Below are 13,434 nucleotides of genomic sequence, written 5' to 3'. Positions count from 1 at the left end.
ACAGCAGTAATGTTTTAGGTGGCTAATGAAAGCTAACTTTTATAGAAGAAACTGGAATCCAAGTGATGTTCAAATAGTTAATTTCCAAGTGAAGACTTCTTTGATTTTTTTCAAGAGTAAAATAGGATTGAAATCATACTGGCTTAACATGGATTTACAAATTTATGACAGGAGAGTTACCTAAGTATTGTAGATTACCTTAGTCAATTGAGCCCATTCAAATGAAAGTGTTTTTTACCTGTCAACAAGTATAAATATCTAGAGATAGGGAAATATAACTTGTACCTTAAAAAATTGTTCTATTTTGAGGGTTTTAAACCTAGAAAGGAAAGATGTTTAAGTGTTAAAGTAACTTAGGGGGGAGTCTGTGAATCTACTTTTTTGGCCACAAGTAAGTTTCCTTTTTGATGGATGATGAGGAAGTTATATGTAAGTTTTAGTGACATTTATGTGACAATCATTAAATTCTGCTTATAACTGGGAAGGGGTACTACTTTTTAAAAAAGATTTTTAAGAATGGGGAGAAGACCTGTCAAGGTACTAGAAAGGATTGAATGGTAATCAAATTAATTGTTAATCAAGAAACCGAAGACCAGTGGCTTCTTTAAATTCACTGCAAGACAACTGAGATGCGTCTTAAAAGCTCAACGTATTTCCTTCTTTTGTTCTTCAGTGGTTTGAGCTAGAGTAATTCAAAATGGAAATAAAATACCTCCTCTTAATAGGTAATTAGCAGTGGAATGTCTTGTCAATAAAATAGGGATTTCTTAAATTTCTAAAAATCTGAGTTTCTTTGTTTTTAGCTTAACCACTATCTCTTAAAGATTTATCTAAGAGAGCTTGCATTATCTGTCTGTAGTGGGAGAAAAAGCCTCATATATGTTTTTATTAGTAGCATGTTACTTTCTGACTTCTGGAGGTTTAGAGATGTGGAGAAAGAATGTAAGTAGCAGAATAACACCTGCTTATTGCTTTTAAGCAAAAGTACTAAGATTGCTTTGATTAAGAACCAAAGCCCCTAACTTCTACTACTTTGAGCTGTTAATATCAAATTATTTTATCAACATGGGTACTTTTAGACAGGATATGCTCCATATGCACTGCAGAGGTTTTTAAATGTTAAACAGAGTTTTGGGACGTTTTGGAATTCTCATCTAATCAGAGGATCAAGTGTTTTAGATATCTTTCTGATAATTCAGGATGATATTTTTAAATTGAAGAACACTGTCTCATACCTTATTCTGATACAGGATGTAATATGATCAGTACTTCTTCATTCTGAAGTGGGTACGATTATGCATTTTTAGTGTATTAGTATAGAGATGAGTGTGATGATACATATTGAAAACCAAATTGTAGCTCAAGTCTTCTGAAAACTGAACAGCTGGATTTTTAGGGGTTTTTCTTTAAATATTTTGACTTGTAGGAAAAGAGATTAGTGAAAAACCTCTTTAAAACGGTGCTTTGATTTGATGTTAATTTTGCTAAAACAGTAATTGTTATATAATTTTTTAGCCAAAGCTGTAGTCAGTACGATTACAAATTTGTGCCCTCGGTGTATCTATAGTAAGGTATGAAAAATTGAAGGCTTTGTGTAGAAAGCACTTAGAATTAGGGTTACATTTGATCTACAGAGGATGAAGTTGAAATCCAGAGTTTCATTAAGGTGTTCTGATAACAGGTTTGGTACTTCTGTGTAGTGCATTATTGAAAGATTGGACACTGCAGAAAAAGCTCACATGAAAAGAATGCATTTTCAGAGTATTAAATATTTGGAATAAATTAAACAGAGGATGTGTACTAAAGAACAAAACCCCAAAGATCTGGAATAACTCACTTCCCTAAGCAAACAAAATTCATTCTGCTGAATGAGGAAGATGTTCTGTGCATGTGAAAAAGTACAACATGAGTAAAAGCAGTTGTATCAAGTTATTTTTAGTTAAATAGACACACAATTCATAACCTACAAAAAGGTGGAAGTAAAATTGGATCATAAGGCTTTAACTATTTATATTTTCACAATTCTGGATTGCCTGTGTTCCTAAGGCAGGTGTTCATTTAAAACTATAAAGTCCAGACTGAATGTATCATTAAACTCATGCGTTCATTAATCTCTTCCTGATTTTTTTAAAATGATTTCTCTAAATAATAAGGTGCTTTTATTCCTAAAGGTAGGAATAGCCTTAATTTAAAAAGTTTAACTTAAATATATTTTTTTGTACAAGAGCTTATTTAAAGCCTTCATAGCATTTCATAACCGTGTTTCAATTTATGGTTACAAAACTAATAGAGAAATTCTGATTTTAACTTTTTATACAAATCTCGATATCTTTCACAAGTCAAATATGTAATAGTACCCTTTTCATTAAAACTTTTGTGACTATCTTCAATATTCCTATTGTGTCTTTTACCTGTAGTTTTTATGAGGTTTATTTTTGTTTCTATGTGAAAAATGTATTTTTAAGTTATGATCAACTTGAAATTGGGTAGGAATTATACTGCTATGTACCTTAATCTTAATTAACCCCTTATCATTGCTTTGTATTTTCATTTTACAGATGGAATACCTCAGGTTTATTATTTTGGCCCATGTGGCAAATATAATGCTATGGTGCTAGAACTACTTGGACCTAGTCTGGAAGATTTATTTGACTTGTGTGGTAGGACATTTTCTCTTAAAACCGTTCTTATGATAGCCATACAGTTGGTAAGTAGAATAGATGTTAATTTGAGTGTTCACTAGAATAACTATATCAGTCTTCAATGAATTAAATGCTTACTTCACTTAGGAGATTTGTATTTCAGTTTTAAATTGATGATGGTGGTATTTAAAATTCTTGTCGTACAGTTTAAGCAGGAATACTCCTAGATTACTTTCATTTACTTTGTTCCAGTTTTTCAAGTCAGTGAATGTAATTACTTGTGTCTTATGAGTTTTTATCACAATCTAAAATAATGAATTTTTATATACTCTTTCAAAAAAGAAAAGCTTAAAGAAATAAAAGTAGTTTTAGCCCACACAAGCAGTTGTATTATGAGACTCCTAAATAGCATAAGTATTTTTTTTTCCTGGGCGTTCTTATAAGAAAGCAAACAAACAAATGAAAAATTTCCCAAATTCTTCTAGAAATTGTAGCAAAAAATTATTCAATGAAGAATTATTCTGTTTTTTGATGATTCCTTATTTGGTTCTGACTTGAGGGTGGCTGGAAGTGGAAAGAAGGACAATTAAGGCTGTACATATTATCAGATTTCCACCTCCCTAAACAGTGATATTTTTACCTGTAATGGTTAAAAATAGCTGTTTAAAACATGATTGTAGTTGTATAACAGACTCCAACTACAGATGCACAGACATACAGACACATAGAACTTATTTATGACCAAGTTCTTTTTGTTAAATGCTCAAGTCCTCACAAGTCCAGAGATCAGCTTTATTTAATACTTCCTGTTCTTTTTCTGAATGTGGAAATTTTGATTGAAAGCAGTCCAGCTAGAATGAACTGGCATAGTGATGAACTTTCAGTGCTTCTCTCAGTTATATCTTTAATATATAATAGATCAGACTTTGCTGCTTACTGCTTGGTGACATAATTTCTGGTTTTACTTTTCATGTACACAAAACATACTTGTGCCAGCTGTTTTGAGAGGCAAAAACATCTGTTGTGTGCAAGATTCATGACTAATGTCCAGTGTGAAAATTTCCAATACAACAACTGATGTATCTGCTTTGGAAAAGTGTACAATTTTCATTGACTTTAACTGGGAGATACTTCATTAAGACAATATTGCTTTGGTCTTAAGATATTAAGAGGTGTGATATTAGGAGGGGTGATTTCTTCTATGTATAAAGCCAATATAAGATATTTAGCATCTGACACATTTTAATGTGGCAATCTGAAGCTTAAATTTAACTTCCTTGTCTATTTTTTTTTTCTTTTATTGAAGATTTCTCGTATGGAATATGTCCATTCAAAGAACTTGATATACAGAGATGTAAAACCTGAGAACTTCTTAATAGGACGACCTGGAAACAAAACCCAGCAAGTTATTCACATTATAGACTTTGGTTTAGCTAAGGAGTACGTAGATCCAGAAACAAAGAAGCACATACCATATCGAGAACACAAGAGCCTTACAGGAACAGCTAGATACATGAGTATAAATACACATTTAGGAAAAGGTACGTGTGCTTTTGAAGTGCAGAAACAGCTGCGATTTGTCATAAACCATCTTGCTTTCAAGTAACAGTTTTTGTCAGTCTGTAGTCATTAAGAACTACAAATTTTGTGTATTGTGCAAAATAGTTTAGCCTTATGGAAATACAGTTTATGGGAATAATCTTTTTTGAATTGCTAATCATCTTGATCATGTCTTGGGCATTGTCCTCTTTGTTAGCTTTCCTTAAAAGAAAGATGTGGTGTATCTTTTTGTAGCATAATACCTTCACATTGTAAGGATACCATGGCAGGGTGAAGTTTCCAGGAAATAGGTGTGCTTATTAAATACACAAAAGTCAGTAGGTTGAAATAGCATGGATTTTCAATGCTTCCTTGCTTTTTTGATCTCTCTGAAATGCACCATAAAGTAATAAAACAGCTTAGAGATAATTCTGATTTTTCGATTTTTTAAATTTTTTTTTTTTAGTGCTTACAGTGTTAATAAGGCTTTGCCAGAGTCATTAAAGGTTATGCCAGCAAGCTAAAGTAATTACAGGATGTCTGTAAATATAAAAGTTGTTTTTATTGAATGAATAAATTCACCTTGAGGAAGGTATGAGTACTCAGATATTTGTTTATTACAGCTATAGAGAGGTTTTCTAGTGAAATCAGTTAGTTAGACCCCTTTGAATTTGTGTAGGCCAGTTGTTTATCACTGCATGGTAATCACTAATTAGATTATTCTTTGAATTGATCATAAAAACATTGCACAATACTTACAGTTTAACGGTAAGCATAACTGTTAAAACACAAATGAGAAACCATTCACATTTCTCAGACAGGAATAAGGTGCTTTATCAATAAAGCAGAGCCAGGAATCACTTAGGTTGGAACATACCCTCAAAGTCATCAAGACCAACTGTTAACCCAGCACTGCCAAATCCACCACTAAAGCATGTCCCTAAGTGCCACATCTGCAAGGCTTTTGAGATACCTCTGGAAGTGATGACTCAGTCACTTCCCTGGGCAGCCTGTTCCAATGTTTGAGAACCTTTTTGGTGAAGCAAATTTTCCCAATATCCAATCTAAACTTTCCTATGGCAAACATGAGGCTTTTTCCTCTTGTCCTGTTCCTTGGGAGAAGAGGCCAATGTGGCTACACTCTCTTTTCAGGGAGTTGTAGAGAGTGATAAGCTTTCCCCCAGACCTCCTTCTCTAAACACCCTCAGTTTCATCAGCTGCTCCTCATAGGATCTGTGCTCCAGACCCTTCACCAGCTTTGTTGCTCTTTAGTGTAACAAAGTGCAGCACGTCACGTGTAGGGTTTTAGCTTCCTAAATCTAACTTTTGGAACTCAGGTTCTTGAGATCAAAGAAGCATCCACTATATTTTTCAGGCATAAATGGTGATGTCAGTGTAAGGTGACTGTTACATTTTTGACACTGGGCTCTCATCTCCACTAACAGAATATACTTCTGATTATTACAGCATTTTCAACAGTGGCACAACCCCTTTTAAAATCAAATAAACTTTTTACTCCTCCTTAAATAAATGATTGCCCCCAAACCTTTTAGGAAAAATAAACCAAAATGTAAAACTGATAATTACTTGAAAAGCAAACTGAATTCTGATTACATGTCTGATATTTACACAGGATGTCTTTATTTTTGTCTAATGGTAACTTATTTAATCGTAGAATGGCTTGGGTTGGAAAGGACCTTAAAGATCATCAGTTCTGAGTCTGTTGTTATAGGCTGGAACACCAGGTTTCTCAAAGCCTCATGCAAATTTGCCTTGGACAGTTCCAGAGATGAGACATCCACAGCTTCTCTGTGCAAGGTGTTTCAGTGTCTTGCTACTCTCACACTGAGGAGTTTCTCCTGAATATTTAATCTAAACTTACTGTCTTTCAGTTTGAAACTGCTAGTCCTTGTTGTGTCACTTGTAAAAACCTCCTGAATAGCTTTCTTGCAGGCTCCTTTTTGGCACTGGAAGGAGCTGTAATGTCTTCCTGAAGCCTTTTTTATCTCCAGGCTGAGCAGCAGCAACTCTCAGACTGCCTTCATGGGAGGGACGCTGCCTGAACATATTCATGGACTTGCTTGGTCAGGTCCATGGCTTTGGTATCTTGGGGACCCCAGAGCTGGATGCTGCACTGCAGGTGGGGTCTCACCAGAGCAGATGTGTAGAATCCCCTCACTCACTCTACTGGCTACACTGTTCTGGTTGCAGCCCAGGACGTGTTTGGCTTTCTAGGCTGTGAGTGTACATTGTGGGGTCACGTCCCACCTCTTATCCACCAGCACGTGGAAATCCTTCTCAGGGCTGCTCTCCATTCTCTGTCCAGCCTGTATTTGTGCTTGGATTGCCCTAACTTAGGTGCAGGTCTTTGCACTTCTCGTCATGTTCACACAGGCCCACTTCCCAGGCCTGTCCAAGTCCCTCTGTGGCATCCCTTCCCTCAAGGGGAAGGTGCTGTTGACAGCACCACATGGCCAGATGTTCTTGGCAGACGTGCTGGAGGGTGCTCTTGATCCCACTGTCCATGACACCAGCGAAGGTGTTACCCCACATTAGTCCCAGTACATTCCCTAAGGAACTAGTGTCCGCTTGGATAGGGAGTTCTTGACTATGATTTACAGTATGACCACTCAGCTAATTTCTTATCCATTTGTTTTGTCTGTCAAATCAGTGTCTCTCCAGTTCAGAGACAAGGATATCCTGTGTTACTGTGTCAGATGCTTAGCATATATCCAGGTAGATGATGTTGGTTGCTCTTCCATGCACTAACATGTAGTTGTGTTGAAGGCCTCCAAACTTGTCAGGCATGATTTGCCCCTGCTGAAGCCATGCTGACCATCATCAGTCACCTCCTTATTTTCCATGTCCCTCAGTATAGTTACCACAAGGATCTACAGTGTGATCTTGCTGGGCCCTTGGTGAGACTAACAGGCCTATAGTTCCTCATGCCTTCCTTTCTTCCATTTGTAATAATGGGGGTTATATTTCTCGTCTTCTAGGCTATGGAATCTTTACTGGGCTGTAATGACTTCTCAGATGTAGTGGATGTAATGGCTGTTGTCTTCGCCTGAGACTCCCTAAAGACTCGTAGATGCATCTCAGCAGGTCCCATGGACTTGTGCACCTTCAAGTTCCTTAGATGGGCTCCAACTTGATCTACAGTGTTCTTCATTCTGTTAGTCCCTGCCCTTTTCTTCTTGTGACATGAGTAATGTGACTGGAATACATACCAGGGAAGATGGAGGCAGAAAAGTAATTTAATGTTCCCCAGGATCCAATCTAAACTTTCCTGTGGCGCAATGTAATTTTTTTGCTTCAGCTTTCTCCATATCCCAGGTCTCCTGTTTCCTTCTGAAGAGGTCATGCATTTTTCCTACTTTTCCTTTTGTCACTATCTTACTTATAGAATCTCTTCTTCTTGCCCTTGACATTCCTGGCCACATTTAATCCTATCAGGGCTTTAGCTTTCTTAAGCTGATCTCTGGCTGCTCAGACAATTTCTCTGTATACCTCCTAGACTACCTGTCCTTGCTTCACCTCTTTATATGCTTCCTTTTTTTACTTTGGATTCAACCAGGAGCTCGCTGCTTATCCACGCAGGCCTCCTGATTGTTTTTGCTTGGCTTTGTTGGAAGGCATTGCTCCTGGGTTAGGAGGAATTCATGCTTCAATACTATTGACCAGCTTTCTTAGGACCCTGCTTCCCTGCTGAGCTTTATCTCATGGTACTCTGCCAAGCAGATCCCTGAAGAGGCCAAGATGCATCTGCTGAAATTCATGATACTGGATTTGCTTTGCTCCCTTCTCACTACCTTTAGTATCTCAAACTCCAGCATTTCATGACCACTGTAGCCAAGGCTGCCCTTCAGGTTCTCCTTCCTCACCAGCCTCTCCTTTTTGGTGAGAACAAGCTCCAGCGTGGCACATCCACCTTTTTATGTTCTCTGTCACATGGAGAAGGAAGCTATCATCAGGGATACCTTACTGGATTGCTGATGCCATGCTGTCTTGTCACTCCATGAGATACCGGAGTGGTTGAGGTTCCCCTGTGGGGACCAGCATTTGTGAACATAACGTGTTCCTGTATATTGGTAGACAGCTGTTACAAATGAGTGTTTGAGATCACTTAAAAAATCATCAGCAAGGGTGTCAGTAAAACCCTGATTTAATATTAAGCAATGACAAAGTTCTTTGCAAAATTCACTCTGATACTTACTAGTCAGTTACATCAAGGAAAAAGAGAAAATCCAAACCACTACTAAAATCCAGTCAATCAAAACAGAAATGAACTGTCTAGGGCTGTGTGTGTTTAGGTGCATGTGACAAGTGACAAAAGGACAGTGAGGGCAGGTATAAAAAAGAATGCAGCCTAAAAGCTTAACAGCACTCAAAAGTATTTAACCTTAACTTACACCTTAACTTAAACCTTAAACTTAACAATTCAACATAGGAATTAACACTCAACAACATTTAACCTATCTTATAACATGACCTTACTTACAAGCCTAACTTTGATATCCAAGATAGCTGAACATCTGAGAGAGCAGCATTTCTCCCAGAGTTTGCCATAGCATATGTGTATGTTTATGCACACAGGCAGAGTCAGTGCAAAGTACCTGTCAAAAAATTCCCCTCAAAGGCAGTGAAATACTCACTCTGGGTGCTTTTGCATCTCTTCATTGTGCAAAGATTTGAGCCTTGAGGAGTGAGGTGTTGGCCTATAATTCATTTTTGTTCAGCAGTTGTCTGAGTACAGCAAACTTGGGAGTTTGTGGGTTCTGAGAGGCCCAGCTCAGAGAGAGGTTGCTGATCTCAGCTGCTGTGGTCCAGAAGAATTCAAAGGTTCTCATTGTAGACCACTGTTTTATAGGGTCACAAGAGAATGGGCTTTAGTCATAATAATGTTTCATCCTGGCCACAGTGTGAGTTGGCACGCAGTTGAAAGTGTGAGAACAGGGATGTTATGCTATGCAAGCAAGAAAAATAGTTTCCAAGACTGTTCATAAAGAAAGCATGAGCTTGTTGGACAGCAGGGACTCCTGGGAACAAAGGGTTTCTGATATACTCAAGAGAAGCTGAGCCCAGATGCTGTTTGTCAAGCTGAGACCGAAAGAGCTTTTTTTCAGATCACACTGGCCTAGAAGGGGTGAGGGAGAGATGCACCACCGCAAGGACTCAGCTGCTCAGTCTTCCTGGCTGGAGTGCCTGTGGCCACCTAACCCTGCCCTCCTGTTAATTGTTCCCCAATAGGTCTTAGTCAGCTCCTCATACATCCACGGACAAAACTCCATGCACTCAGCTGGCTGTTGCCATGGAGGATAACATTACCTCCTGGTCTCCCTTGCCTCTCCTTCCTAAAGAGCCTGAATCGTTCCATTCCAACAATTTTTTTTTTATGTTCTGTGATATGTAGTATATTTTTTAATTTATGCAGTGTGATATACAGAGCACTGAAGGTCCTCAAAGTCTGTGTTTACAGAGACAGTGGCATATAGGATACAGTTATAGACTCAACTCTCAAAATAGTGGTAATAAGACAATTTTTAGGGTGATATTTTTAGTGTGCAGATAATTTCCTGAGTTGCTTGAATGGTCTTACAGCTGACCCTTGTAAAGAAATGTTTTCAGTAAAGAGGGAGGCTGTCAGGTTCACATTCTCATCTAAGTTATTTTTTAATATGTCTGTTGACCTGTAACTTTATCTGTTAGTGCATAAGAGTAAGGAAGGATATTGTCCTTTGAATAAAAAGTGTATTTTAGGATCCATAGTATATGAAGTTGTCATAACAAATGCGTAGCTGCTAGAAAGGCTCTAAATGTGTAATCAAAACTTTGTCAAAATCACCAAAACCCACTCTTTAAAGGTGTATAGGAAAGACATAGTTACTGGACATCCTGTAGTCAATAATCTTTTGTTTCAGAAGAGACATTTGATCAAGGATTTCTGGTAGTTGTGTGCCAAGTTGGGAGTGTGCATATGGAATAGAAGGTATTTTGTCTATGTGAAGAATAACGTGACTTTATTCAGAGAGCTATTTGAAGGATATACAAATAGTCTGTGGCCCTTACTAGCACATCGTTGGTGCCCTACCTTTCAATAAGATAATTTTTTTAGGGGTAAAATTACTGTGCTTCTTCTCCAGTTCACTTCATTTTCAGGAGGGCAAAGTGAGATTACAGGGAGTGTAGATTCTGACTGGGAGGTTAATGAAGACAAAGATCTGCATCTGTAAAAGTTCTGCAAATTTCTGTGTTTGCTGGATATGTAAATTGGTAATTATTTTGGGATTTCCCTAAATTCAGAAGAACAGTGTATTAAAGTGTTATCAAAGTTATTTGGCTACAGAAAGCATAATCACATGGAGTCATAACTTAGTGTAATCTAGCTGTCTGTAATGCTCTCTGGGGAGCTGCCCTTGTCCTTGATTGTATTGGTCTTTTGTGATAGTGCTTAATTATTGCAGAGGCAGAAGTTAGTTATCATACAATGAATACTTGAAACTCTTTCGGGCATGAAGCAAGTCTGCTCTTAATATGAATAGAAAGGCCAAATGAAGCCAATTTCTTTAAACAAGTACTTAGTCTCAACAAAACTAGGAAAATGTCATTCTTAGGTTTAGTACATGTACTCTCTTGTCAGAGCTATTATAGGTTCTAGATTAAGAATCAGTTTTGCAGAGGCCAGACTCCTTTGTAATCTAAACCATCCCCAAATAATTCTACAGTTGATCAATTTTAATTAACTTCTTACTGCAAGAACAATGAACATTTGGTCCTAACATTTCATTAAATCCTAAAGTTTACTAAATCATGAAGTTTTTCCAGTAGCTCAAGGAAAAAAATCCTTCTGCATTTTTGAGAATGATTTTTTTTAGCCTGATAATTTGCTTAAAGTGCTGTTGAGATGAATATACCTGCAGTCTGTGTCTGCTTTTTTTCTGAGTTTAGCTGTGTTCATAAGGCAGTCTGTAGTACATAAGAATGCCCCCACATGCTCAGTTTGGTTTCAAGTACTTTATACCTAAAAATTATTTTTATGTAATTTGGAAGCTAGTCTTCTAAATATAATGTAAAATTACACAGGTGGAAGTTTCTAATAATATTTGCATTTTGTTTCAGAGCAAAGTAGAAGAGATGATTTGGAAGCATTGGGTCATATGTTTATGTATTTTCTCAGAGGAAGTCTTCCCTGGCAAGGTTTAAAGGTAGTGGGTTTTGATATCTGCCTCTGTCCTGTTTTCAGATCATCAGCTTTTATTGACATGTTTTATTGACATGTTTGGAATATGTGTCTGCAAGCTGTATAACTTCAGAAGCTTGTTTGTTCTTCTGTCGTAGGCAGATACATTAAAGGAACGTTACCAGAAAATTGGAGACACTAAACGAGCAACTCCTATAGAAGTATTGTGTGAAAACTTCCCAGGTAATGTCTGCTGTTAATAAAAATGTTATGTCTTGATTTATAAAATGAAGCTGGCATAGGTAATTGCTGGGGTTTAAAATTACAGTATGTGTAATAGATCACAGTATCTTAGAATGGGTCAGGTTGGAAGGGACCACAGCAGGTCATGGGGTCCAGTCTCCCTGCTCAAGCAGAGCCATCCCAGGGCATGTGGCACAGGATTGTGTCCAGGTAGTTCTTGAATATCTACAGTGAAGGAGATTCCAGAACCTCTCTGGGTAACCAGTTCCAGTGCTCAGTCACCTGCACAGTAATGGAGTTCTTCCTCGAGTTTGGGTGGCACTTCTGTGCCTCAGTGTCTGCCCATTGCCTCTCCTGCTCTTGCTGGGCACGGCTGAGCAGAGCCTGGATTCATCCTATTGACAACCACGCGTTAGATATTTATATGTATTAATCAGGTCCCCTCTCAGTTGCCTCTTTTCAAGGCTGAAGAGGCCCAGCTCCCTCAGCCTTTCCTCATATAAAAGATGATGCAGTCCCTTCATCAACTTAGTACCCCTTTGCTGGACCCAGTCCAGGAGCTCCATGTCGCTCTTGTACTGAGGAACTCAGAACTGGACATAGCCACTGAGTAGAGGGAAAGGATCACCTCCCTTGACCTGCTCTTCGTAATGCACCCCTGGATTCCATCAGCCTTCTTGGCCTCTAGGGTACACAGCTGGCTCTGGAGAGCTTGTTGTCCACCAGGACTCCCAGGTCCTTCTCTGCAGAGCTGCTTCCCAGCAGGTTTGCCCTCCAACCTGTGCTGCTGCACAGAATTATTATTCCCCAGCTGCAGGACCCTGCGCTTGCCTTGGCTGAATTTCAGCAGGTTCCTCTGTGCCCATCTCTCCAGGCTGCTGAGGTCCCTCTGAAGGGCTGCACAGCCCTCTGGGCTATCGGCCACTGCTCCCAGCTTTGTGCTGTCAGTGAAATTGCTGAGGAGGCCTCTGCCCTTTTGTATGAATCATTGATGGATAAGTTAAACAATATTGGGGCCAGACAGAAGAATTAACCTTTGAAGCAGCAGCAAGTTAATGCTGTTGTTCTTCAAATATAGATTCTTGTAAAGGAAACCTTAAAAAAATACTTTATGTGTACTTACACTGATCAACTAGTCTGCACTTGTATCTTCACACTGAAAATTTTGCAAGCCTTTTCACCTGAAATCTGGTATCATAGCTCTATATTAAAAACAAGCTGTGTTAGAAACAGCTTGAACTAATATTTAAAATAACTTAGAAGTTTCAGGTGTCACTTCTAGGTCTCTAAAATTACAAGGAGAATCAATGAGGTGTTGGAAAATTGGACAGAAGGAAATAGGATGTTTTTTAAAAGTTGTAATAAAGTGCTTGGAACAGGGGACATGTATGACATGGGCATGATTTTTCCAAAATATAAATGAGTGCCTTGAAAGGTAATCAAAATATCATTGATAGGCAAAGTGGACTTGCTGAGAGTAGCTCATTACTAATGAAAGGAAATTCTGTCCAGAGTAGGTCTTGGGGACACAAAACTGATGCTTTATGTGGCATACCCCTTTCTTTGCCTATTCTTAGTCTTGTCTCTGTAAAATTGGTTGGAAAGAAAGAAGAAAGTAGAGGCATTTCTCTCCACACAGTTTGCACATAGTGCATTAGAATTATAACATTGAATAGAAGATCTCAACAGATAACATGAAGGAAAATTAGTGGGGTGTTACTTGCTAGGATATGTGTGGAATATGGTAGTATATCTCAGAATATGGTGGCATTTCAAAGAACATCATTAAGTAGCTTTTCTTTCTGGTAATTCATGGTGCTCAACTGTTCA

General features: G+C 38.2%; 1 protein-coding gene across 4 annotated transcripts in view; it reads left to right on the top strand.

Annotated features, from left to right (window-relative positions):
• Nucleotides 1-13,434, top strand: part of CSNK1G3 (casein kinase 1 gamma 3) — a 68,640-nt gene that overhangs the window by 38,967 nt on the left and 16,239 nt on the right. For all 4 annotated transcript variants that reach the window (XM_074532447.1, XM_074532448.1, XM_074532450.1 and 1 more), the window contains 4 exons: nt 2,559-2,707; nt 3,949-4,183; nt 11,301-11,386; nt 11,520-11,604. In XM_074532447.1, coding sequence (XP_074388548.1) covers nt 2,559-2,707; nt 3,949-4,183; nt 11,301-11,386; nt 11,520-11,604 — 555 coding nt within the window. The remainder of the gene's footprint in view (nt 1-2,558; nt 2,708-3,948; nt 4,184-11,300; nt 11,387-11,519; nt 11,605-13,434) is intronic.

The sequence above is a fragment of the Zonotrichia albicollis genome, chromosome Z, assembly GCF_047830755.1.
Source record: "Zonotrichia albicollis isolate bZonAlb1 chromosome Z, bZonAlb1.hap1, whole genome shotgun sequence".
Taxonomy (NCBI): domain Eukaryota; kingdom Metazoa; phylum Chordata; class Aves; order Passeriformes; family Passerellidae; genus Zonotrichia; species Zonotrichia albicollis.
Note: the sequence above shows the minus strand (reverse complement) of the source record. Positions and strands in the feature narration are given on the sequence as shown.